General features: G+C 45.5%; 1 protein-coding gene across 1 annotated transcript in view; it reads left to right on the top strand.

Annotated features, from left to right (window-relative positions):
• The window catches only part of LOC134965921 (B-cell receptor CD22-like), a 389508-nt gene that overhangs the window by 342030 nt on the left and 20811 nt on the right, over nt 1-26667 (top strand). Inside the window, exons 10-11 of the mRNA XM_063942320.1 lie at nt 4735-4878; nt 9312-9380. Of these exons, the coding sequence (XP_063798390.1) occupies nt 4735-4878; nt 9312-9361 (194 nt within the window). The 3' untranslated portion in view covers nt 9362-9380. The remainder of the gene's footprint in view (nt 1-4734; nt 4879-9311; nt 9381-26667) is intronic.

The following is a 26667-nucleotide window of genomic DNA, read 5'->3' as shown; positions in this document are numbered from 1 at the left end:
AATGACCCCCAAATTCTATGATTTAAGCTGTTTTTTAGTGTTTTTTGAAAAAAACACCCGAATCCAAAACACACCCGAATCCGACAAAAAAAATTTGGTGAGGTTTTGCCAAAACGCGTTCGAACCCAAAACACGGCCGCGGAACCGAACCCAAAACCAAAACACAAAACCCGAAAAATTTCAGGCGCTCATCTCTACTAATTAGTAGCTCAGTTATTTTGATTTAACCATCTGTGCTGCAGCCTGGATATCACTAAAACCTGCACTGTTGGTGTGCCTTGAGGACAGTGGTTGGGAATGCCTGCTCTACATAAAGGTGAAGGGGTAGGAAAGTAGTTGTATAATGTATTGTGGTGGAATGTGGCTTTTGGTGTTGGTGAAATTTTGCATGGCAAAAGTGAATGCGATGGTGAATGGTGCGGGTGGGTGCTGTACAGTGGGTGTTGTGTAGGGCTGGGGGTGAAAGGTGGTGGAGGTTGGGTTTGCTAAAGCAGGCTGTGGTGGTGTGGTGTGTGGTTGTCTTGCATCTCCTGTTCTGTGCTTGATGTGAGCTGCTTGAGGTGGGAGGTGTGGAGGAAGGTAGCGGAGGCAGCGTGTGGTGGTGCGGCAGGGTCCCGGCAGCGGTTCTTATGTGCGGCCGGAGGTGGGAGCTGTGGAGAGGGGTAGTGGAGGCAGCGTGTGACGGTGTGGGAGGCTTGCGGCCTGTGTTTTGTATGTGCGGCAGGAGGTGTGGAGGGGGGTAGGGTAGGCAGCGTGTGGCGGTGTGGGGGGCTTTTGGGTAGCGGGTGTTATGTGTGGCAGAAGTTGTGAGCTGTAAAGGGGGGTAGCGGAGGCAGCATGTGGCAGTGCGGGGGGGTCCGGTCTGCGGGTGTTATGTGTGGCAGGAGGTGTGAGCTGTGGAGGGGGGTTAGCGGAGGCAGCGTGTGGTGGTGCGGCAGGCTCCCAAGCAGCAGGTCTTATGTGCGGTGGGAGGTGTGGAGGGGGTTGGGGAGGCAGTGTGTGGCGTGCTTTGGAGGGTAGCGGTTTTTCTGTGCGGGTGGAGGGGGAATCTGTGGTGTGGGGTAGAGGAGGTAGCGTGTGGCGCTGCGGGTGGCTCTTGGGTAGCGGGTGTTATGTGCGGCAGGAGGTGTGAGCTGTGGCAGGGGGTAGCGGAGGCAGTGTGCGTTGGTGCGGGTAGGTCCGGGTCTGCGGGTGTCATATGCGGCAGGAGGTGGGAGCTGTGGAGGGGGGTAGCGGAGGCAGCGTGTGGGGTGCGTTAGTCTCCCGGGCAGCGGGTGTTGGATGCGGCAGGAGGGGGAAGCTGTGGAGGGGGCTAGCGGAGGCAACAAGTGGGGTGCAGGCGGCCCCCGGGAAGCGGATCTTGTGTGTGGCCGGACGGGGAAGCTGTGGAGGGGGTGTACGGAGGCAGGGTGCAGGGATGCGTGTGGCTCCCGGGCAGCGGATCTTCTGTGTGGCTGGACGGGGAAGCTGTGGAGGGGGGTAGCGGAGGCAGCGTGTGGGGTGCGTGTGGCTCCTGGGCAGCGGATCTTCTGTGTGGCCGGACGGGAAAGCTGGGGTGGGGGGTGTACGGAGGCAGGGTGCAGGGATGCGTGTGGCTCCCGGGCAGCGGATCTTCTGTGTGGCCGGACGGGGAAGCTGTGGAGGGGGGTAGCGGAGGCAGCGTGTGGGGTGCGTGTGGCTCCTAGGCAGCGGATCTTCTGTGTGGCCTGACGGGGAAGCTGGAGTGGGGGGTCGCGGAGGAAGCGTGCGGGGTGTGTGTGGCTCCCGGGTAGCGGGTCTTCTGTGTGGCCGGACGGGGAAGCTGTGGAGGGGGGTTGCGGAGGCAGCATGTGGGGTGCTGGCGGCTCCCGGCTAGCGGGTGTTAGATGCGGCAGGAGAGTGAAGCTGGGGAGGGGTTTGTGGAGGCAGCGAGCGGGGTGCGGGCGGGTCCCGGCCAGCGGGTAGTAAATGCAGCAGGAGGGGGAAGCTGTGGAGGGGTTTGTGGAGGCAGCGAGCGGGGTGCGGGCGGGTCCCAGCCAGCGGAGGTTATGTGCGGCTGTAGGTGGGAGGTGTGGACGGGGTGTTGCGTTAGCAGTCTGTGTGGGTGCGGGTGAGTGGGAGCAATTTTGCAGTCTGTAAGACAAGGAGGGTTTGGTGCGGGAGGGGTGTGTGGTACCGTGCACGGTGGGGCGTCCGTCCAGTGATGGTTGCCTCTGATGCTGAATTGTGAGCCTATCCTCCTGTGCAGTGGTCAGAAGCAGGTGACTCCGGCCAGGGCTGTGACTCCACCCAGCGTTACGACCAGGCACAGAGTCACAGACTTGGCCTAATATATAGGAGATGAGGAAATACAACACAATGGCCGACTTTATCAACAGATAAAACTAGTCCTGAAAATAATACAGAGTAGGAAAACACAAATAGGTTAAACTCGACGGATGGATTGTCTTTTTTCAACCCCACAAACTGTGTAACTATGGCCCTCATTCCGAGTTGTTCGCTCGTTCTTTTTCATCGCATCGCAGTGAAAATCCGCTTAGTACGCATGCGCAAAGTTCGCACTGCGACTGCGCCAAGTAACTTTACTATGAAGAAAGTATTTTTACTCACGGCTTTTTCTTCGCTCCGGCGATCGTAATGTGATTGACAGGAAATGGGTGTTACTGGGCGGAAACACGGCGTTTCAGGGGCGTGTGGCTGAAAACGCTACCGTTTCCGGAAAAAACGCAGGAGTGGCCGGAGAAACGGTGGGAGTGCCTGGGCGAACGCTGGGTGTGTTTGTGACGTCAACCAGGAACGACAAGCACTGAACTGATCGCACAGGCAGAGTAAGTCTGGAGCTACTCTGAAACTGCTAAGTAGTTAGTAATCGCAATATTGCGAATACATCGGTCGCAATTTTAAGAAGCTAAGATTCACTCCCAGTAGGCGGCGGCTTAGCGTGTGTAACTCTGCTAAATTCGCCTTGCGACCGATCAACTCGGAATGAGAGCCTATGTAACAATTTGCTGCCCATGGACTTACCCCCATCTTTTGCTAAATAAAAAAAAAAAAAAAAATATATATATATATATATATATATGAAAGAACTAAGGCCCTCATTCCGAGTTGTTCGCTCGGTATTTTTCATCGCATCGCAGTGAAAATCCGCTTAGCACGCATGCGCAAAGTTCGCACTGCGACTGCGCCAAGTAACTTTACTATGAAGAAAGTATTTTTACTCACGGCTTTTTCTTCGCTCCGGCGATCGTAATGTGATTGACAGGAAATGGGTGTTACTGGGCGGAAACACGGCGTTTCAGGGGCGTGTGGCTGAAAACGCTACCGTTTCCGGAAAAAACGCAGGAGTGGCCGGAGAAACGGTGGGAGTGCCTGGGCGAACGCTGGGTGTGTTTGTGACGTCAACCAGGAACGACAAGCACTGAACTGATCGCACAGGCAGAGTAAGTCTGAAGCTACTCTGAAACTGCTAAGTAGTTAGTAATCGCAATATTGCGAATACATCGGTCGCAATTTTAAGAAGCTAAGATTCACTCCCAGTAGGCGGCGGCTTAGCGTGTGTAACTCTGCTAAATTCGCCTTGCGACCGATCAACTCGGAATGAGGGCCTAAGTCAAGCTACTAGATAATATATAAGGCAATACAACTAGCAACCACAATACAGCACTCAGTAATAAAAAAAAACGGTATCTGGACAAAAGGACGACACCAATAAGGTCGACACCACTTAGGTCGACACCAATTGGTCGACACACCTTAGGTCGCCATCTGAAATAGGTCAACATGGACAAAAGGTCGACATGAACAAGGTCAACATGGAAAAAGGTCGACGTGAGTTTTTAAAAAAATATATAATTTTTTTGAACTTTTTCATATTTTACTATCCACGTGGACTACAATTGGGAATGGTAACTTGTGCCGAGCGAAGCGAGCCATGCGAGGGGACACTGTGCACTAATTGGGGTTCCTGGTCACATTACGGAGAAAACTGCACCAAAAATACATTAAAAACTCATGTTGACCTTTTTCCATGTCGATCTTGTTCATGTCGACCTTTTGTCTGTGTCGACCTATGTCAGGTATCGACCTAAGATGTGTTTTCCAATTGGTGTCAACCTAATTGCTGTCGACCTTGAGTCCCAGGCCCCAAAAAAACACCTCCAACAACTCACCAACTCCACAAACCACAACCTCTCACCACTCCTCTAACTAAACCCATTAGGAACACATGGATTGGGGTGTACTTATTTGCCATCTCCCACTCACTTATGACACTTTCAACCAGTCAGTAAGTGTTTTAAATTACATATGTGACCGGCCGTATTGTGCTGAATGCGGCCGCACTAACAAAACATGAACCAGTGTAAAATCCAGCGGTGTGCGGCAGTGTTTAACAAGTGCGTCCGGGAAAACACAGTTTGGAAGTACGAATAACATCAACATCGGAAAGCACAAATGAGAGAAACATCGGAGCTAAGTAAATTACCGGGTATGTTTGCTGAAAAATAGATTGTAAACGGCCGATGTTATCTGAGATCGCTCTCCGTTGGATTCAGGTGAAACGCGGGAGCTTAGTAAATTTACCCCTAAGCATCCGCAGGATGTAACAGGGAGGAACTACAGCAGATATCCTTTTACTGGTGTTATTTTCTACACAAATATGTTATTTCAATGCACATTACTTTTGCACCTGCAAAAACAAGAAATAACCTAATTTTTATGGTAATTATTATTTCTTTTTCCTTGCTCGTACAGCACTTCCGGATGAGTTGGCTAAGTGTAACAATATGGATTTTAAACTCATTGCTGGTATTGTAGCTGGTAAAATCATTACAATTATCCTGATTTCACTGGGACTTTTATATATTCTAAAGAGACGCAGGAAGACACGACAGTTAGGTAAATCATGATGTGTTTTGTACACGCACACAATCAGCATTTGCATATATTTGCCATTGTATTCAGAATTTGGACATTACACATATATAAACTACACAAATGTGTAGTTATTTACTGTCATGTATATTAGTTTTGTATTGTCTTGTTTTTTTATTTCTTGTTTGAAATGTATGTCCTGTATTGTTTATACTGTGCTTTTTATGTACAATGCAGTGTATGCCTTGTTGTACCATATTAATAATAATAATAATAATAATAATAACAACAATAATAGAAGATATTTGCCACATGGACTTTTTCATTTGCAGTATTTTCTGAAGTATTATTCTCAGTACATACTTCCTGTAAGATAAGCGCTCTGAGGGTGGGATGTACTAACCCCATTTTATCGCATTTTCGTATGTACTAACCCCCAGCCGCCGCGTTTTCGCCCTTGAGGGGCGATACTCTATAGAAGCCTAAGGGCTTCTTATCGCCAGCCACCACCACCATCTCCGCTGCCCCCTGCCGCAGACGCCGACCCCCCTCCCCCCAGCATACCTTCTTCCAGGAAGTTCAGGTCCTGTAACCCAAACTCCTCCTCCCCCTAGCAACACAGCTGGATGTCTTTTCCGGCTGCAGTGGGGAGGAGGAGGTGCCAAGGACAGCCTGCTGCTGCTTCCCGGCAGGTAAGCAGGTGGAGACCCCAGGGAGGTGATGGAGACCCCCGCACACCACCTCACATATGCGATCAACATCACTGCGATGGGCGGCGAGGGGTGGTGATGTATGTTAATACATCCCGCCCTAAGAAAGAGAAGAACAGTGGAAACAAGTCTATCCTTCAAATTAGCACAGAACTATACAGTATGTTTGTAGGTGCGGTCATGAGAGTGGTCACATTGAACGTTGCTGTCGGCAATCAGAGTCTGTAAACTCAGAAATCCTAAAGCCAAAGACCAGCATTCAGGAAGAGATGTTATGGTCCACCCTTGGAAGAACAACCCAAAGATGCTGGGCCAAACACAATATTGCAGAACCAGGTTACAGTGGTTGGTGCACCACGTGCAGGCAAAGTTCTGCCATCCAGTACAGGAAAAATTTGGAGTCTAGTTGTGTGGTTCAGTGTATGACGTGTTCCTGGCTTCATAAATGAAGATGATGCCAAGAGAGATGTCTGTGGGCCTGATTCTGATTTGTACGCCAATCAGATGGTTGACATACAAATGCAACGGTTTGGGGTCTGTGAATGCATCCTGCGTGATCGCTCGCAGTCCCCCCTTAGCTGCAGCATTTGGGGGGCAGACCATGTGTGGTGACTGTGACCATTCTACAAAACCGGAACATATGGTCCTAAAAGTATGTTTGCTGGCTTTCAATTGAGATTTCCTGCCATGGTTTTTCTGTATTGCATTATTTATTTCTCTATTGAATATTCATCAGCTGCAGATCCACTCTGTTAGTCCCTCCACTAGTTACCTGTATTCTACCATACTCATTATAAAATACTTTTACTCACACACAAAGCCATTCACCAAACTACACCAACGTACATCTCTTCACTTATCTCAAAGCAGGGCTATAACTAGGTGTGTGCCAGCGGTGCCTGGCACACAGCGCATCTGCACTGGTGGTGCAGTACCGCCAGCAACACCCTAGTTACTTGCCACAATGTGTGTCCGCAGGGTAAAGCTGGTAAGCAATGTACAGCGGGTGCTGTCTGTGCTACTCTTCCTATGCCATCCCCCCCCACCCCAACGGAGGTTACAATGAGCTGCGGGCAGCAATGCCCGATCCCACACCAGCAGGGTAGCAGGGACCTAGGTACAGATATAGGCAGCGGGGACTTAGGGACAGAAAAAGGCAGCTGGGGCATAGAAATGGAGACAGGGGCAGCAGGGGCATAGGGATAGATAGAGAGGCAGCAGGGACATAGGAACAGAGGCAGCAGGGACATAGGAACAGAGGCAGCAGGGACAGAGAGAGGCAGCAGGGATGTAGGGACATACAGTAGGTACAGAGAGAGGCAGCAGGGATGTAGGGACATACAGTAGGTACAGAGAGAGGCAGCAGGGAGTAGGGATAGAGAAGAAAATCAGTTACATACAGCACATCCATAGTGCAGCCTGGGACCCCCAGAGACAGCACCTCCATGCCCTGCATACCTGCTAGGAAGCATGCCCTGCTCCTTTGTGGACAGCCGCTTCATGTAATCCACCAGCAGCTGCGGAGCGTCTGCCTGGGCAGGTGTCCAGTGGGCGGCCAAGGAGCAGAGGATGAGAACAGGCTGAGGGCGGCCCTCTCCCCTGGCCCCAAGGCTCTCTGAAGCTGAACTTCCGCAACTCCGGCATCAAGGGGGAAGCCACACACACACACACTCACACATCACAGATGTATATGTCACACATTCATCACACACATATACAGCACACATGTATATGTCACACATTCATCACACACATATACAGCACACATGTATATGTCACACATTCATCACACACATATACAGCACACATGTATATGTCACACATTCATCACACACATATACAGCACACATGTATATGTCACACATTTATCACACACATATACAGCACACATGTATATGTCACACATTTATCACACACATATACAGCACACATGTATATGTCACACATTTATCACACACATATACAGCACACATGTATATGTCACACATTTATCACACACATATACAGCACACATGTATATGTCACATATTTATCACACACATATACAGCACACATGCATATGTCACACATTCATCACACACATATACAGCACACATGTATATGTCACACATTCATCACACACATATACAGCACACATGTATATGTCACACATTCATCACACACATATACAGCACACATGTATATGTCACACATTTATCACACACATATACAGCACACATGTATATGTCACACATTCATCACACACATATACAGCACACATGTATATGTCACACATTCATCACACACATATACAGCACACATGTATATGTCACACATTCATCACACACATATACAGCACACATGTATATGTCACACATTCATCACACACATATACAGCACACATGTATATGTCACACATTTATCACACACATATACAGCACACATGTATATGTCACACATTCATCACACACATACACTCACAAAAAAAAGAAAAGTACAGGAAGAGAGAGAGAGAGGTGTGGTAAAAGTGGGTAGGAGAAAGAGAAAAGGTGTGGTGAGGAAAGAGAGTAGGTGTATGGTAGAGTGACCTAAAGGAAAGACTAGGCTGCCTCTGGAGACTGAATACACAGGGCCTGATTCATAGTCATACTTCTCTTGGACATGACTTCTTCTTTTACTGCTTACTGCGTTTCTGTATGAACTCTATCAGGATAAATGCTCAGCTAGATCCATGCACCACTTAAAGCATTGGTCAACTACGTGTGATATCAATGCTACATTCACCTCTGAATCAGGCCCATAGAGAGGAGGGGACCAGTTTGCAGACTCCGTGTGTGGGCCCTCTCCTCTCCTGTAGCCGTCACCGCTGCTGTTAGCGCTCAAAGCGCTGAGACTCTGGCACAGTGCCAGAGTCTACAGCGCATGCGTAGGACTCAAAAAAATGGCCGCCGTGCCATTTGTTTGGAGTCCTGCGCATGCGCTGTTGACTCTGTCACTGTGCCAGAGTCTCTAGCATTCGGTGCGCTAGCAGCAGCGGTGACGGCTACAGGAGAGGAGGGGCCCACACACAGTCACCAATGGACGCCGGAAAGGTGAGTATAGAAGAAATGGATGCAGTGTGTGCGGTGTGGGCCCCCTCTGAACCCAGGGGCCCTTGTGCACCGCACACACTGCACCCATTATAGATACGCCAGTGCCCATAGCCCAGGATGATTCAGTTGGTTGTTTATTTGAGTTGGTCTCAGTGGGTCTAGTAGCCAAACAGGGATGAAAACAGCAATTGCACTTAAGCTCACAGAACAGCTGAATATACAGTATCTGGAAACAACAACAACAGTTGCGCTCAGTGGCTGCCACACTCCAGCAGAGATTACAACGGTAATGATAGGTGTAACCAATGTCCCATTGGTTATATCTATCAGCAGCCACTCAGATACTCTGTAACAATAGCACTGACAGCTGAGCTCTGTGGGTCCAGTCAATGAGCAGAGACAACAACAGCAATGACAGTTGAACTCAGAGATCACAGCCGCAGAATATTTAGACGCATGGAACATCCTTTTTTTCGCAATAGTCTATTTAACTACTAATTTCCATAATTTTTCCATGTTTTGTATTTGCAAGTTTTAGAAAAACTGGGGCCCGTCCCAGCTCTCTACGGCCCTGCTCATATGCCAATTGCGTTATTGCTGTTATGTTCTCAGTTGAACTTGAAATATATTTGACAAATTATATTTTATCAGGTAATACCTTTGGTATATTTTCCAGGGAAAGGACACAATGAGCGTGAAGGAGCAGAACCTACTTATCAGATATGAAATGGTATGATAATAACAGGTGAAATAGGATCAGTAGTTGTATATTTTTCATGTTACTTTTTTCTGTGTGTATATATTATATCAATATTCCTATTTATGGGCAATTCTCAGTACTGTATTACAATGAAACAGCTATAAAATGTAGGGTTCTTACAGTACTGCTGTACACAAACCTGGGGGGAGCTACAGTCATTGGCATGATATTGACAACAATCAAAAGGGGTGTGGTCTATAGGAAAGAGGGTGTGGCTTTGTGTGAATGACACGACCACGAGCCACGCCTCCCATTTTTGTCACAGTGGGAGCACGGCCAGCGCTCTGTGAGCTGTTGGCCATGCCCCCAGTCCCTCTGCATGCGCACAGAGTCTATTCACCGATGCTCTGCTCTGAACTAAGCAGAGCAGCGATTAATATGAAGCATTCCAACTGCCACCACCCCTCCTCCCCCCTTCTCCACCGCAGGACACTGGACAGCGGGACAGACCCCAAAAATCGGGACTGTCCAGCGAAAATCGGGATATTTGGGAGGTAACAAGTCTACTTAATTTTTTTTCAAAGCAGCAATCATTTAAAAAGGCAAAGCTAACCTGATTTTGCCTTTTAAATGATTGCCACTTTAAAATATTGACAAACTAACCGCAATCATGTCAATGCCTATATCTCCCAGGCTATTACATTTCCCTATACTAGATTCTATTAGATATACAGTAGTTACATCTAATGTACTGTAGTTTATATATAACACCACTCACTGTTGACTAATAAATGCTATCTCTATATAAGAATATAAATAGAATGACTATGTTAGTGTAATATTCTCAGGATATTAGACACTTAATATCAAAACGAAAGTGTTCTCATTAGTGGTACCCTGTAATTGTAGAATAAATGTTTGATACATCAAGGAATTATGTTTTTTTTTTCTATAGATACCCATTAAACCAATAATTCTTTTGAAAAATTATTCCTTCTTTCTGAATTTTATACTTTAAGTGTAATGTTTTCAGTGTATGATTTAATATATTTTTTCCGATGCATTTTAAGAGCCTTATTTAGCTGCATTGACTATTTATGCACGAAGATACATGAATTTAGCCATAAAAGGACATACTACATGATAAGGTAGTTAAAAACAAGCAGCGGAGCTCTATTAAGTACCACTGATAATGAGGAAGTGCGGTGCAATGCAGACACGGCGGTGGAATGCATAGAGCACTTCCAACACATAAATGAGGCTTGAAACTGCTCCACAGTGCACAGACATGCACAAGGGGATGCAGATATTTAAACTGGCACCTGGGACTACTCAGGGTCGGATGAAGTGCCACATGGGCCTGGGGCTGATAATGATTTGCAGACCTATACTGAGAAGAGGAGGAGCTGTGACCAGTGCTCTATGGGTGTGGTCAGTGCCAATGTCTCACAAAATACATAGAAATAGAAGAATTGCAGACTTTTTGGAGAAAATTAAAAATACAACTTTAATACTTGTGATTTATAGCTGGTCATTGCCAGGTAGGTGGCTTGTTGTCATCATACGGTCATGATGATGGGCCTATTTTTATGTGGAGGCCTGGAGCTGGAGCTCCATCTGCCCCATTTTTAATCTGGCCCTGGGACTACCAATCCATATTCTGAGGAAGCCGCTGATAACAGGATGAGGCGGGGAAATGCGTAAATCTCAAAGTATATTTTCTTATATACCAGCTGGTTAACAATCACACCAAGGCAAGCGGTACAGCAGGAAGGACTTTTCCAACTCTGGATATTGCTGCTGTGGTAAAGGCTGCACTTTGCTTCCCACCTGGGTGACAAATGGGGTATGGGTCATTAGGTCGACCAAACTTAGGTCGACATGCATTAGGTTGACATAGTCACTAGGTCAACATGAACAAGGTCGACATGGAAAAAGGTTGATATGAGTTTTAAAAAAAAATAATTTTCTTCGTAAAGTTACCGGGAACCCCAAGTAGTGCACCATGTTCGCTCGCCATGCTTCAAGCAAGGTGCCTTGCTCCGCTACCGCTGCGCTGGGCACCGGTTACTATTCCCAATCGTAGTCCACGTGGATCGTAAAGTATGAAAAAGTAAAAAAAATTGAAAAAAAATTGAAAACCGCATGTCGACCTTTTTCCATGTCGCCCTAATACATGTCAATCTAGTAACCATGTCGACCAAATGCATGTCAACCTAATGACCGTATCCCAACAAATGTGACTGTAACCCTGCATTATCCCTATTAACCACCTATAAACTGCAACTAATTAAGTAAGGACCTAATAAGCTACTGTACTTAACAAGCTCAGTATACTGTATATGCTTAACTAACAATGCACTTACACATGCTCTATTTTCATGGACATCTTCTGACATACTGCTTGCTTATGAGAACTTTGCAGTAATAATTAAACATATAGGTAAGGGGCAGGATGTAATGAAGTCCGAAGTCAGCGGCCGTGTGGGATGCCAGGGAACTCTGACGGTTTTTTTAAATGGGCAATCCTGTACATGGCATGGTTTAGCCTTGTACAGGACTGCCCCTTTTAAAAAAAACTCTGAGTTCGGCCAGCATCCTGCACGGCCGCTGAACTCGGACTTCCTTACATCACGACGTTACCAGCTGCAATTTTAGTTAGTTTATTTATTTAATATTGATTTATGCTTATATATTCTTTTAGTAATACTTGTATATTTGTTAGCGCTTTCATACGTGTTTTTATATTACATTATCCCCCTAGTGCCATTGTATTCATCATTATAGGTTTCCATATCTGTGTGCTTTTGCCAGTGAATGCTTCGTGAACTGACTTTTAGTCTGTACAGTATATTGACTTTATTTTACCTCTGGGGGCGAATGTAATGACAACAGATTTTGGCGGCTTGCAGTATGCCGGCTGAACTCTGATTTTTTTTTTTTTTTAAAGGGGCAATCACTTACATGACATCATTTTGTCTTGTAAGTGATTGCCACTTTAAAAGAACATCTGCGTTTGGCCAGCATCCAGCATGGCCATCGAACTCGGGCGTCATTACTTCTGGCCCTGGTTGTTTGATTCCCCCCTACTGATATTGCCACTTACTTGCAGTTTCATGATCTTACCTAAAAGGCGGTATTCAAATGATATATCACACCCAATCTTCTTTCTAAAATGGTCCCTGTTATCATGCATATCGCACACATAGTAATCAGGTTTAGCCATGTAAAGGGTTGGGTACCTACGGAGGTAGTGAGCTGAAATAATGACACCACGCCCCTAAGGGCAGAAACAGAATAGGTGTGGAAAGGGAATTGAATACCGCCCAAAATGTTTTGCCAGTAGAACACATAGAGAAGCCAAACATTGTATTCATACAAAATCTTCCGACAACACAAAGTGCATACACCAAATAATGTGTAAACAGATCGCACAAGTTCTTTTATTTGTGGAGCACATAATTTTGTGAATGTTTACCAATAGGAAGAGCTCCTGTGATTATTACAGATCCAACACATAGGGGTCAATTCAATTGCGAGTGATACTGGCAATACAGACGTAGTGCGCAACTAGGACAGAGATCATATTTTAACACTTCTCCATATGGGGCTGTGTACAAAAATATGCAACTAAGGAATTAAATCAGGGTGACATGGTGGTGATTCAGTATGCTGTTGCTGGTGTTACAGTGCCATTGCAATGACACATAGTGGACATCACTCACAATTCACCCACAATTGAATTGACACAATAGAGAAACTGGCAGTTAAATAGTAAAATCTAGCCCCTGCCAATGTGAGGAGGTGGAGATCTTTGTATTCGTAAAATGAAAAGACACACAATAAACACAATAGAGCTTATTTGTAGAAGATTAATTGAACAAGGGTATAGACAATGACATGCACTATAAAATTAGGTGAATATGACTATATCTGATAACAACTCCATAGAAATCGGATAACAGCTCTATAGAAGAGCAACAGAGACAATTGGAATGGGAAAGTTAATTGCTATAATTCCTTTAATGAGTTCTCAGTTAGACTCAGCAAAATATTCTAAGCATTTAGAATGAGCTAGAGCATCAGTAATACATGTGCGTATCGAGGTGTGCTGGGTGTGTGGCCACATACCACTGAGGAATTCGACAGCATTTCCGCTATGCGTCTCAGCCATCTCCTAGAACACTGGCAGATGCTTTTTAAACCCAATACGGCAGACATGATGCTGTATTATCCACACAGGGAGGTTCACAACAGCCATCTTGGATTCTAAATAAGACTGTCTCGGAAGCTGGCTGAGATGCAGGGAGTAGACTATAACAGCTACCCAAGAGAGTAGTCTATGTCCTGGGAGGGGGTGTAGTCTGTGCCCAGAGAAGCAGGCGGTCTATATCCTGGAGAGGAAAGGGGGTGGGGGGGTGTTGGGTGTTGTTGCACCTATTGTTGCGGTAAAATGTTGGCAATTACTCTCCATGCTAAGATGAGTTTGGTATGTGCTTCAGACAGTCATCATATCAGCAATAAAAACACAGGATGATGACTATTATTTATTTATCATTTATTGCCAGTTATTTATATAGTGCACACATATTCCGCAGCGCTTTACAGAGAATATTTGGCCATTCACATCAGTCCCTGCCCCAGTGGAACTTACAATCTATATTCCCTATCACATGTGCTTTAAAGCATTTTAGTAGTGTCTGCTTTAGAACTTTAATCATGATGCTTTCCCATCCTGTTTGAAGTTCCAAAGCTGATACTTAAAAGGCTTCATATCGCATAATTAACATTTCAGCATCTCATTTTGGAGCTAACTGTCTTGGCTCTCATCTGAATTACATCATGCTACGATCATGGTCTAACAACTGCTTTAAAAGAGGCATCACTGTTACTAATGGAGAACAAGACCTGCTCCTCTCTACCAGAGAATTGAAATTTTGAAAAACCCCTAATATTTTGCAGCCGGTTAAGAGGTAAAGGGAAAGCAGTTCCCTTTCAGAGGTTAAGAGGTAAAGGGAAAGCAGTTCCCTCTCAGATGTTAAGATGTAAAGGGAAAGCAGCTCCCTCTCAGAGGTTAAGAGGTAAAGGGAAAGCAGCTCCCTCTCAGAGGGTAAGAGGTAAAGGGAAAGCAGTTCCCTCTCAGAGGTTAAGAGGTAAAGGGAAAGCAGCTCCCTCTCAGAGGTTAAGAGGTAAAGGGAAAGCAGCTCCCTCTCAGAGGGTAAGAGGTAAAGGGAAAGCAGTTCCCTCTCAGAGGGTAAGAGGTAAAGGGAAAGCAGTTCCCACTCAGAGGGTAAGAGGTAAAGGGAAAGCAGTTAAGAGGTAAAGGGAAAGCAGTTCCCTCTCAGAGGTTAAGAGGTAGAGGGAAAGCAGTTCCCTCTCAAAGGTTAAGAGGTAGAGGGAAAGTAGTTCCCTCTCAGAGGTTAAGAGGTAAAGGGAAAGCAGTTCCCTTTCAGAGGTTAAGAGGTAGAGGGAAAGTAGTTCCCTCTCAGAGGTTAAGAGGTAAAGGGAAAGCAGTTCCCTTTCAGAGGTTAAGAGGTAAAGGGAAAGCAGCTCCCTCTCAGAGGTTAAGAGGTAGAGGGAAAGCAGTTCCCTCTCAGAGGTTAAGAGGTAGAGGGAAAGCAGTTCCCTCTCAGAGGTTAAGAGGTAGAGGGAAAGTAGTTCCCTCTCAGAGGTTAAGAGGTAGAGGGAAAGCAGTTCCCTCTCAGAGGTTAAGAGGTAGAGGGAAAGTAGTTCCCTCTCAGAGGTTAAGAGGTAAAGGGAAAGCAGTTCCCTTTCAGAGGTTAAGAGGTAAAGGGAAAGCAGCTCCCTCTCAGAGGGTAAGAGGTAAAGGGAAAGCAGTTAAGAGGTAAAGGAAAAGCAGTTCCCTTTCAGAGGTTAAGAGGTAAAGGGAAAGCAGTTCCCTTTCAGAGGTTAAGAGGTAGAGGGAAAGTAGTTCCCTCTCAGAGGTTAAGAGGTAAAGGGAAAGCAGTTCCCTTTCAGAGGTTAAGAGGTAAAGGGAAAGCAGTTCCCTTTCAGAGGTTAAGAGGTAAAGGGAAAGCAGCTCCCTCTCAGAGGTTAAGAGGTAGAGGGAAAGCAGTTCCCTCTCAGAGGTTAAGAGGTAGAGGGAAAGCAGTTCCCTCTCAGAGGTTAAGAGGTAGAGGGAAAGTAGTTCCCTCTCAGAGGTTAAGAGGTAGAGGGAAAGCAGTTCCCTCTCAGAGGTTAAGAGGTAGAGGGAAAGTAGTTCCCTCTCAGAGGTTAAGAGGTAAAGGGAAAGCAGTTCCCTTTCAGAGGTTAAGAGGTAAAGGGAAAGCAGCTCCCTCTCAGAGGGTAAGAGGTAAAGGGAAAGCAGTTCCCACTCAGAGGGTAAGAGGTAAAGGGAAAGCAGTTAAGAGGTAAAGGGAAAGCAGTTCCCTCTCAGAGGTTAAGAGGTAGAGGGAAAGCAGTTCCCTCTCAAAGGTTAAGAGGTAGAGGGAAAGTAGTTCCCTCTCAGAGGTTAAGAGGTAAAGGGAAAGCAGTTCCCTTTCAGAGGTTAAGAGGTAGAGGGAAAGTAGTTCCCTCTCAGAGGTTAAGAGGTAAAGGGAAAGCAGTTCCCTTTCAGAGGTTAAGAGGTAAAGGGAAAGCAGCTCCCTCTCAGAGGGTAAGAGGTAAAGGGAAAGCAGTTAAGGGGTAAAGGGAAAGCAGTTCCCTCTCAGAGGTTAAGAGGTAGAGGGAAAGCAGTTCCCTCTCAGAGGTTAAGAGGTAGAGGGAAAGTAGTTCCCTCTCAGAGGTTAAGAGGTAGAGGGAAAGCAGTTCCCTCTCAGAGGTTAAGAGGTAGAGGGAAAGTAGTTCCCTCTCAGAGGTTAAGAGGTAAAGGGAAAGCAGTTCCCTTTCAGAGGTTAAGAGGTAAAGGGAAAGCAGCTCCCCCTCAGAGGGTAAGAGGTAAAGGGAAAGCAGTTAAGAGGTAAAGGAAAAGCAGTTCCCTCTCAGAGGTTAAGAGGTAAAGGGAAAGCAGTTCCCTCTCAGAGGTTAAGAGGTAAAGGGAAACCTTTCCCTCTCAGAGGTTAAGAGGTAAAGGGAAAGCAGTTAAGAGGTAAAGGGAAAGCAGTTCCCTCTCAGAGGTTAAGAGGTAAAGGGAAACAGTTCCCTCTCAGAGGTTAAGAGGTAAAGGGAAAGCAGTTCCCTCTCAGAGGTTAAGAGGTAAAGGGAAACAGTTCCCTCTCAGAGGTTAAGAGGTAGAGGGAAAGCAATTCCCTCTTAGAGGTTAAGAGGTAAAGGGAAACAGTTCCCTCCCAGAGGTTAAGAGGTAAAGGGAAAGCAATTCCCTCTCAGAAGAAATATGATTGATTTAATATCCTTTCGGCCCAGGTGTACTGACAGTGAAATGTGTGCGTTGTCCATTCTGTATACTGCTATGCTTATTACAGTATATAGATATATTACAGACCTGCTACTGTTTGAAATGTATGAATGAAAGAAATATTTAATATTAGTGCTAATCAGAATGTGGGCTACCCTGCCAGTCTGAGGATAGATTCAATGTATAATATGACTGCAGACTGAGTAACTATTATACGAATACTTATTTAGAGATCAAAGCTGAAAGTGAAAAATATGCTGAATATATATTTGCTTGTCCTGTAGAATAGAAATATTAATAGTAAAACTGCAAATATATTAATGTAGCCTCCTCAGCTCCAAAGGAGAGGCAGCTTCTATTGTGAAAAAAGTATACAAGTTTAAAGCAACAGCGGGTGTCTACTATACTTAACAGATGTCAACCTAAATATCATTGCTGATGTTCAGTGTATTCTAAGTCAATCTACAGTGGCTATTTATTATATACAATTAATTTCAGTGTATAAGATTACACACCATAAAATAAGTTATATCCTTATAGCAGCGGCAGGTGGTCAATATCCTAATGCTGCAATTACCGCTAGATTATAATATGTTAACACACAATTCATTATTACAAGTGGTTAATTAACCTGTTACCACAAATTGTATTTCTACATTTTCACTAAAATTAAACAACCTTACACTAACAGTGGGTGGCTACTAACCTCTCCATGTTACAGTGGGTGGCTACTGACATCTCCATATTACAGTGGGTGGCTACTGACATCTCCATGTTACAGTGGGTGGCTACTAACATCTCCATGTTACAGTGGGTGGCTACTGACATCTCCATGTTACAGTGGGTGGCTACTGACATCTCCATATTACAGTGGGTGGCTACTGACATCTCCATGTTACAGTGGGTGGCTACTAACATCTCCATGTTACAGTGGGTGGCTACTGACATCTCCATGTTACAGTGGGTGGCTACTAACATCTCCATGTTACAGTGGTTGGCTACTGACATCTCCATATTACAGTGGGTGGCTACTGACATCTCCATATTACAGTGGGTGGCTACTGACATCTCCATGTTACAGTGGGTGGCTACTAACATCTCCATATTACAGTGGGTGGCTACTGACATCTCCATATTACAGTGGGTGGCTACTGACATCTCCATATTACAGTGGGTAGCTACTGACATCTCCATGTTACAGTGGGTGGCTACTAACATCTCCATGTTACAGTGGGTGGCTACTGACATCTCCATGTTACAGTGGGTGGCTACTGACATCTCCATATTACAGTGGGTGGCTACTGACATCTCCATGTTACAGTGGGTGGCTACTAACATCTCCATGTTACAGTGGGTGGCTACTGACATCTCCATGTTACAGTGGGTGGCTACTAACATCTCCATGTTACAGTGGGTGGCTACTGACATCTCCATATTACAGTGGGTGGCTACTGACATCTCCATATTACAGTGGGTGGGTACTGACATCTCCATGTTACAGTGGGTGGCTACTAACATCTCCATATTACAGTGGGTGGCTACTGACATCTCCATATTACAGTGGGTGGCTACTGACATCTCCATATTACAGTGGGTGGCTACTGACATCTCCATATTACAGTGGGTGGCTACTGTCATCTCCATATTACAGTGGGTGGCTACTAACATCTGCATGCCACAATAACTGCCATAGAATACTGAGTTAAAATAGAATTTACAACTTAATCTCTGTAAATAGTTTATTACCCCTTCATCGCACATCATAAAACGTAACTCTACAATAACAATGGAACGTCTTTAGTATAAATCAAAATAAATGTAATGGGGATATGTAACAAGCCTTAGGGGTCTATTTATTAAGCCTTGGATGGAGATAAAGTGGACGGAGATAAAGTACCAGCCAATTAGTTCCTAACTAAATGACAGGAGCTAATTGGCTGGTACTTTATCTCTGTCCACTTTATCACCATCCAAGGCTTAGCAAATAGACTCCATAGAGAAAGGATGATGTGGAAAATTTGCCCACAGCAATCAATCAACATCTAACTGTCATTTCAAAAGACTGGGCTAGATAAATGACAGCTTTGGACAACTTCTCCACTTTATTTCTCTCCAAGACTTGGGACATTTCCCCCAATGAATAATATCAATTTTCTTATAAGAAACCTACATTAATAGTAACTAGAGATGTGCGGCTGGCACGTTTTGTGTTTTGGTTCTAATTCCACTTTCTTGTTTTGGTTTTGGCTTGGTTTTGCCAAAACCACCCTTCGTGTTTTGGCTTTGGTTTTGGATATGGATGATTTTTGGGGAAAAAAAAAAATGGCTAAAGTCACAATATTTGCGGGTAATTTTGATCTTACGGTATTAGTAACCTCAATAACATTAATTTCCACTCATTTCCAGTCTATACTGAACACCTCACATATCACAATATTGTTTTTAGGCCAAAAGGTTGAACTGAGGTTGCTGGATGACTAAGCTAAGCGACACAAGTTGACAACACAAACACCTGACCCATCTAGGCAGACAGGAGGGCAGATATAAAAAAAAAAGGCTGCAAACAGCACATGATGCAAAGAAGAAAAAGAGGTGCACCAAGGTTGCTGTATGAATAAGCCAAGCGACACAAGTGTGCGGCACAAACACCTGGCCCATCTAGGAGTGGCACTGCAGTGTCAGACTGGATGGCACTTTTCAAAAACTAGGCCCCAAACAGCACCTCATGCAAAGATGTAGAAGAGGTGCAATGAGGTAGCTGTATGACTAACCAAGTGACACCAACAATTCCCACTGGAATTATAGAGCAATATCACTGAAATGAAATGGCAATATCACTGGAATTGTAGGACAGTACCACTGGACATATACGGCAGTATCACTGGAATTATATGGTAGTACCACTGGACATATACGGAAGTGTCAGACAGGATGGCACTTTAAAAAAACAGTCCGCAAACAGCACATGATGCAAAGAAGAAAAAGAGGTCCTTGGGCCCTCCCGGGCCCTCCCACCCACACTTATGTCGTATAAACAGGACATGCACACTTTAACAAACCAATCATTTCAGCAACAGGGTCTGCCATACAACTGTGGCTGAAATGACTGGTTTGTTTGGCCCCCCACCAAAAAAGAAGTAATATCTCCTTGCACAAACTGGCTCTACAGAGACAAGATGTCGACCTCCTCCTCATCCTCTGATTCCTCACCCCTTTCACTGTGTACATTCTCCTCCTCACAGAGTATTAATTCGTCGCCACTTTAATCCACCATCACAGGTCCCTGTGTACTTTCCAGAGACAACTGCTAGTCAAGGTCTTCCTGGTGGAATTTATAATTCATTTTGATGAACATCATCTTCTCCACATTTTGTGGAAGTAACCTCCTACGCCGATCGCTGACAAGCTTACCGGCTGCACTAAACACTCTTTTAGAGAACACACTGTAGGGGGGGCAACTGGGTCTGGGACTCAGGGTCGACAACAAAAAGGTCGACACACCTTAGGTTGACGCCAATTGGTTGACACACCTTAAGTCGACATGGGCAAAAGGTCGACAGGAACAAGGTGGACATGGAAAAAGGTCGACATGAGTTTTTTATGTTTTTTGGTGTCGTTTTCTTCGTAGAGTGACCGGGAACCCCAATTAGTGCACCGCTTTGCTCGCCATGCTACCGTTCCAATCGTAGCCCACATGGATCGTTAAGTATGAAAAGGTTCCAAAAAAGAAAAAAATCGTGAAAAACTCATTCCATGTCGACCTTGTTGCTGTCGACCTTTTGTCCATGTCAACCTAAGATGTGTCAACCAATTGGCATCGACCTAAGGTGTGTCAACCTTTTTGTTGTCGACCTGGAGTCCAGATACCGGGCAACTTAGGTAAAATAAAGTCAGTTTGTGCAAGGGCATCCAAAGGGCATCCAAATTGCCTCTTTTTCCTGCCAGTATACATACAGACTGTCTGACATGGCTACTTGGATGCTGTCACTCATATAATCCTCCACCATTCTTTCAATGGTGAAAGAATCATATGCAGTGACAGTAGACATGTCAGTAATCGTTGGCAGGTCCTTCAGTCCAGACTAGATGTCAGTTTTCGCTCCTGACTGCCCTGCATCACCTCCAGCGAGTGGGCTAGGAAATCATATCCTTTCTCTTGCAGCCCCAGTGGTGGGAAAAATTGAAGTAGGAGCTGTTGACGGGTCACATTCCGCTTGAGTTGACAATTTACTCACCAGCAGGTCTTTTCACCTCTGCACACTTGTGTCTGCTGGAAAGAGAGATACAACGTAGGTTTTAAACCTAGGATTGAGCACGGTGGCCAAAATGTAGTGCTCTGAATTCAAAGCAAATGAAGAGCTTTATCCACAAGTCCTACATACTTAGCAGAAATTGAATCGCTCCGTCTTAGCTCCTCCTTTAATTTCTCCAGCTGCCTCTGCAAAAGCCTGAGGAGGGGAATGACCTGACTCAAGCTGGCTGTCACGATCTTGACTGAAGTTTTCATATTTGGTGACTTACCTCTGCCATCTCTATCCTGGATCCTGCATCTTTCTGTAAACTGGGATAAACAGCTTGCCAATACCATGAGTTTCCTGAGTCCTGAGTTCTCTGCTGGAAAGTAATAGTTAATGAGCTCCACCTGTGGTGATCTTCTGTGTGAGTCTGAATTCAGCAATCTGAAGTTTAGGCCTAAAAGCTAGCATCCTCTGTTTGTTTGCAAGAAGTTCAGGCTTCAGTGTTCTCTCGGCCTGCTAGGCCTCACTCCACTTCACAGCCTAGTCTAGAGTACTCACATGACAGTGACTGTTCACCTGACCCAGAGCTGTCCAATCCTGTGCCAGCCTGAGACTCTCTGAATCACCTGACACTGCTCACCAATCACCAAGGACCAGAAAGTATAAGTCTGAAGACTGGAGTTGGAAACTCTGCCAGTTCCTCGTGTCACACACAGCTCTGTGTGAGCTTTGATGTCCAGTATTTCTACAGTTTCATCTTAAAGGCACAGTTGCAGCATTCCATAGTTTCATATTAAAGTCACAGTCGCAGTATTCCACAGTCTCAACTTAAAGGCACAGTTGCAGGGTTTCATCTTAAAGTCACAGTCGCAGTATTCCACAGTCTCAACTTAAAGCCACAGCTGCAGTATTCCACAGTTTCATCTTAAAGTCACAGTCGCAGTATTCCACAGTCTCAACTCAGAACCACAGCTGCAGTATTCTACTGTCTCATCTTAAAGTCACAGCTGCAGTGTTCTTCAGCCTCATCCTAAAGTTACAGCCACAGTCATCGTTCTACTTTCAGTTGCGTTTCCAGTTATATCCGGTACCAGCCCGCATTACAGTTGCATCCCAGTCTCACCGGTAACCAGCCCGGTTATCAGTCTCACCAATAACCAGTCTGTCTTACTATCTTGCCAGTAACCTTGAGTACATAAGCACCTACTCCTGTGACACTATATCCAGTACAGTCTCACCTATACATTCATCATCCTGCTATCAAAGTCCTTGCTGATCCAGTGGTCAGGATACGGCTTCCTCTGCTGAGGTCCGGTTCGATTCCCAGTCAGGGATTGCTCCTTCTTCTCACTGATTCCTACAGACCAGCCTAATACTCACATAGTCCTCCAGATGCCTGCACAGACTTCACTAACACCAGGTTCACAAAAACCACAGTCATGACACTGGCAGTGTCTGAACTGACTTCACGTGTGGCAAGTTCAAAGGGTTGGAGAACCTTGCACAAGACGGAAATCATTATCCACTGCGCTTGAGTCAGGTGCATTCCCCCACCTTTGCCTATATAGTAGGTGGATGTATAGGCTTTAATGGCCTTTTGCTGCTCCTCCATCCTCTGAAGCATATAGAGTGTTGAAATCCACCTCGTTACCACCTCTTGCTTCAGTTGATGGCGGGGCAGGTTCAGGAGTGTTTGCTGGTGCTCCAGTCTTCGACACGCAGTGGCAGAATGTCAAAAGTGGCCCACAATTTTTCGGTCCACCAACAGCATCTCCTGTACACCCCTGTCATTTTTTTAAATAATTCTGCACCACAAAATTAATTGTATGTGCAAAATATATGACATGCTGGAATTTGCCCAGTTGTAATGCACGCACAATATTGGTGGTGTTGTTCGATATCACAAATCCCCAGGAGAGTCTAAGTGGCATAAGCCAATGCGCGATGATGTCCCTCAGTTTCCGTAAGAGGTTGTCAGTGGTGTGCCTCTTATGGAAAGCGGTGATACACAGCGTAGCCTGCCTAGAAATGAGTTTGGATTTGTGAGATGCTGCTACTGGTGCCGCTGCTACTGCTATTGTTGCTGCAGGAGGCTATACATCTACCCAGTCACATATGTCACAGTCATATAGTCCTTAGTCTGCCCTGTTCCAGTTGTCCACATGTCCGTGGTTAAGTGGACACTGTATACAACTGCATTTTTTAGGACACTGGCAACACTTTTTCTGATGTCTCTGTACATTCTCGGTATTGCCTGCCTAGTGAAGTGGAACCTAGATAGGATTTGGTACCGGGGACACAATACCTCCATCAATTGTCTAAATCCCACTGCACTAATGGCAGATACCGGATAACCAACATAAGTGTCAAGGCCTCAGTTATCCGCTTTGCAACAGGATGACTGCTGTCATATTTCATCTTCCTCACAAAGGACTGTTGGACAGTCAAATGCTTAGCTGAAGTAGTGCAAGTGGTCTTCCAACTTCCCCTCTGGGATGACGATCGACTACCAGCAGCAACAACAGCAGTAGCAGTGGTGGCAGCAACAGCAGCAGTAGGCTTACCACTCAAGTATCCTCCCGATGAAGCCCGGTTAGGAGAGGACTTGTCAGTTTTACCAGGGACATGGCCTGCAGGACTACTGATGTTCATGGCTGAGGAGGAAGTTGTCGTTGAGGGAGTTGGTGGTTTGGCTTGCAGGAGCTTTGGTACAACAGGAAGAAGGGATTTAGGTGTCAGTGGACTGCTTATGCTCTTACCCAAAGTTTCACAACTTCACACTGACTTCTGATGAATGCGCAGCAGGTGACGTATAAGGGAGGAAGTTCTTAGGTGGTTAACGTCCTTACCCCTACTTATTACAGTATGACACAGGCAACACACGGCTTGACACCTGTTGTCTGGAATTGTGGAGAAATAATTCCACACCTAAGAGGTGGCTTTTTTGGTATTTTGCCCAGGCATCACAATGGGCATCTTCATCCCATGGACAACAGGTGTCTTTCCCCGGTGCCTGACTTAAACAAACCACATCACCATCATAATCCTCATCGTCAACTTCCTCCTTAGCGCCAGCAACACCCATATCCTCATCCTGGTGTACTTCAACAGTGACATCTTCAATTTTAATATCAGGAACTGGACTGTGGGTGCTCCTTCCAGCACTTGCAGGGGGCGTGCAAATGGTGGAAGGAGCCACCTCTTCCCGTCCAGTGTTGGGAAGGTCAGGCATCGCAACCACCGACACACTTGGACTCTCCTTGGGGATTTGTGATACCATCTAAGAACGCACAGTTCTTTGCTGTGCTTTTTCCATCTTAACTCATCATTTTTCTAGCGGGAGGATGAGGGCTTCCATCATCATCTGAAGCTGAACCACTAGTCATGAGGAACATAGGAGAGGGCCTTAGCCGTTCCTTGCCACTCCGTGTCGTAAATGGCATATTGGCAAGTTTACGCTTCTCCTCAGACGATTTTAATTTAGATTTTTGGGTCATTTTACTGAACTTTTGTTTTTTCGATTTTACATGCTCTCTACAATGAAATTGGGCATCGGCCTTGGCAGACGACGTTGATGGCATTTCGTCATCTCTGCCATGACTAGTGGCAGCAGCTTCAGCACTAGGTGGAAGTGGATCTTGATCTTTTTTTAATGTGTGGAATTATATGCCAGTAATATATCTGGAATTAGACGGCAGTAATGTCTGGAATTAGATACCACTATATAGATAGATACCAGATACCACTGTGACTGGAATGATGATGACCTGTGCACAGTGACAAGACACTACCACAGCACCCTCCAGCAGCACGATATACAGCACAAGACACTAAGCACTGACCAGTGATACTGAGCACTGATGATACTACTGAGAACTGACACTGAGCAGCACGATGCAGCACAAGACAATGAGCAGTGATACTGAGCACTGATGATACTTCCATCGTCATGTGAAGCTGAACCACTAGTCATGAACATAGGCCAGGTCCTTAGCCATTCCTTGCCACTCTGTGTCGTAAATGGCATATTGGCAAGTTTACGTTTCTCCTCAGACCATTTAAAAAAAATTTGGGGGGTCTTTTTACTGAACTTTGGCTTTTTGGATTTTACATGCCCTCTACTATCACATTGGGCATCGGCCTTGGCAGACGACGTTGATGGCACTTTATCGTCTATGTCATGACTAGATGCAGCAGCTTCAGCACAGGAAGTGGTCTTGATCTTTCCCTATTTTACCCTCCAAATTTTTGTTCTCCATTATTTTTCTGGAGTTATATAACACAATATGCGGCACAGGAGAGCGTACCCCTACACCTCACAGGGCAAACCCTGTGAAATTTATTTGGATTAAATATTAATAACCCCTTTATTTTGCGTAAATAATATACAGCACAGGACAGCACCACTGAATTTATATGGCAGCACCACTGGACTGGAGTTATACGGAATTATATGCATTTATACCGAATTATACGGCAGGATCACTGTAATTATACGGCAAGATCACTGTAATTATATGGCAGGATTACTGTAATTATACGACCGGATTAATGGAATTATACGCCAGTGCCACTGGAATTATACGGCTGGATTACTGGAATTATATGCCAGTACCACTGGAATTATACAGCAGGATTACTGGAATTATACGGCAGGATTACTGGAATTATATGCCAGTACCACTGGAATTATACGGCAGGATTACTGGAATTATACTGCAGGATTACTGGAATTATTCACCAGTACCACTGGAATTATACGGCAGGATTACTGGAAGTATACGGCAGGATTACTGGAATTATACCTCAGTACTACTGGAATTATACTGCAGGATTAATGGAATTATACTGCAGGATTAATGGAATTATTCACCAGTACCACTGGAATTATACGTCAGGATTACTGGAATTATACGGCAGGATCACTGGACATACGGCAGTACCACTGGACATATACGGCAGCACAGGGACACCACCACTTGACTGATGCAGGACAATACACCACCACTGAACTGATGCAGCACAACACAGCACCCTATACAGCAGCACAGGACATATGGCAGCAGAGGACACCACCACTGTGACTGGTCACTGGAGTGACTGATGCACAGGGCAGTACCACTGGTCTGATGCAGGACAAAACTGTAAGGGACTTAGGGGGACATTTACTAAGCAGTGATAAGAGCAGAGAAGTGAGCCAGTGGAGAAGTTGCCCCATCAACCAATCAGCAGCTCTGTATAATTCTATAGTATGCAAATTATAGATGTTACCTCTGTGCTGATTGGGTGCAACTTCTCCACTGGCTCACTTCTCCACTCTTATCACTGCTTAGTAAATGTCCCTCTTATTATTCAGCAACACTGGACATACGGCAGCAGAGGACACCACCACTGAACTGATGCAGCACAACACACCACCACTGGACAGCACTGGACATACGGCAGCAGAGGACACCACCACTGAACTGATGCAGCACAACACACCACCACTGGACAGCACTGGACATACGGCAGCAGAGGACACCACTACTGAACTGATGCAGCACAACACACCACCACTGGACAGCACTGGACATATGGCAGCAGAGGAAACAACACTGTGACTGGATAGATGCAGCACAAAACACAGACACTGAGAGAACGGAGACACGTCCTCTCTCTACACTCTCCAATGCTGGAGTGAAAATGGCGGCAACGCGCAGCTCCTTATATGTTATCCAAATCCTGCAAAAATCTCACAGTGGGATGATGATGTTTTGCCTCATTCTGGTTTCTGAGT

This window comes from Pseudophryne corroboree, chromosome 10 (assembly GCF_028390025.1).
Source record: "Pseudophryne corroboree isolate aPseCor3 chromosome 10, aPseCor3.hap2, whole genome shotgun sequence".
Classification (NCBI taxonomy): Eukaryota; Metazoa; Chordata; class Amphibia; order Anura; family Myobatrachidae; genus Pseudophryne; species Pseudophryne corroboree.
Note: the sequence above shows the minus strand (reverse complement) of the source record. Positions and strands in the feature narration are given on the sequence as shown.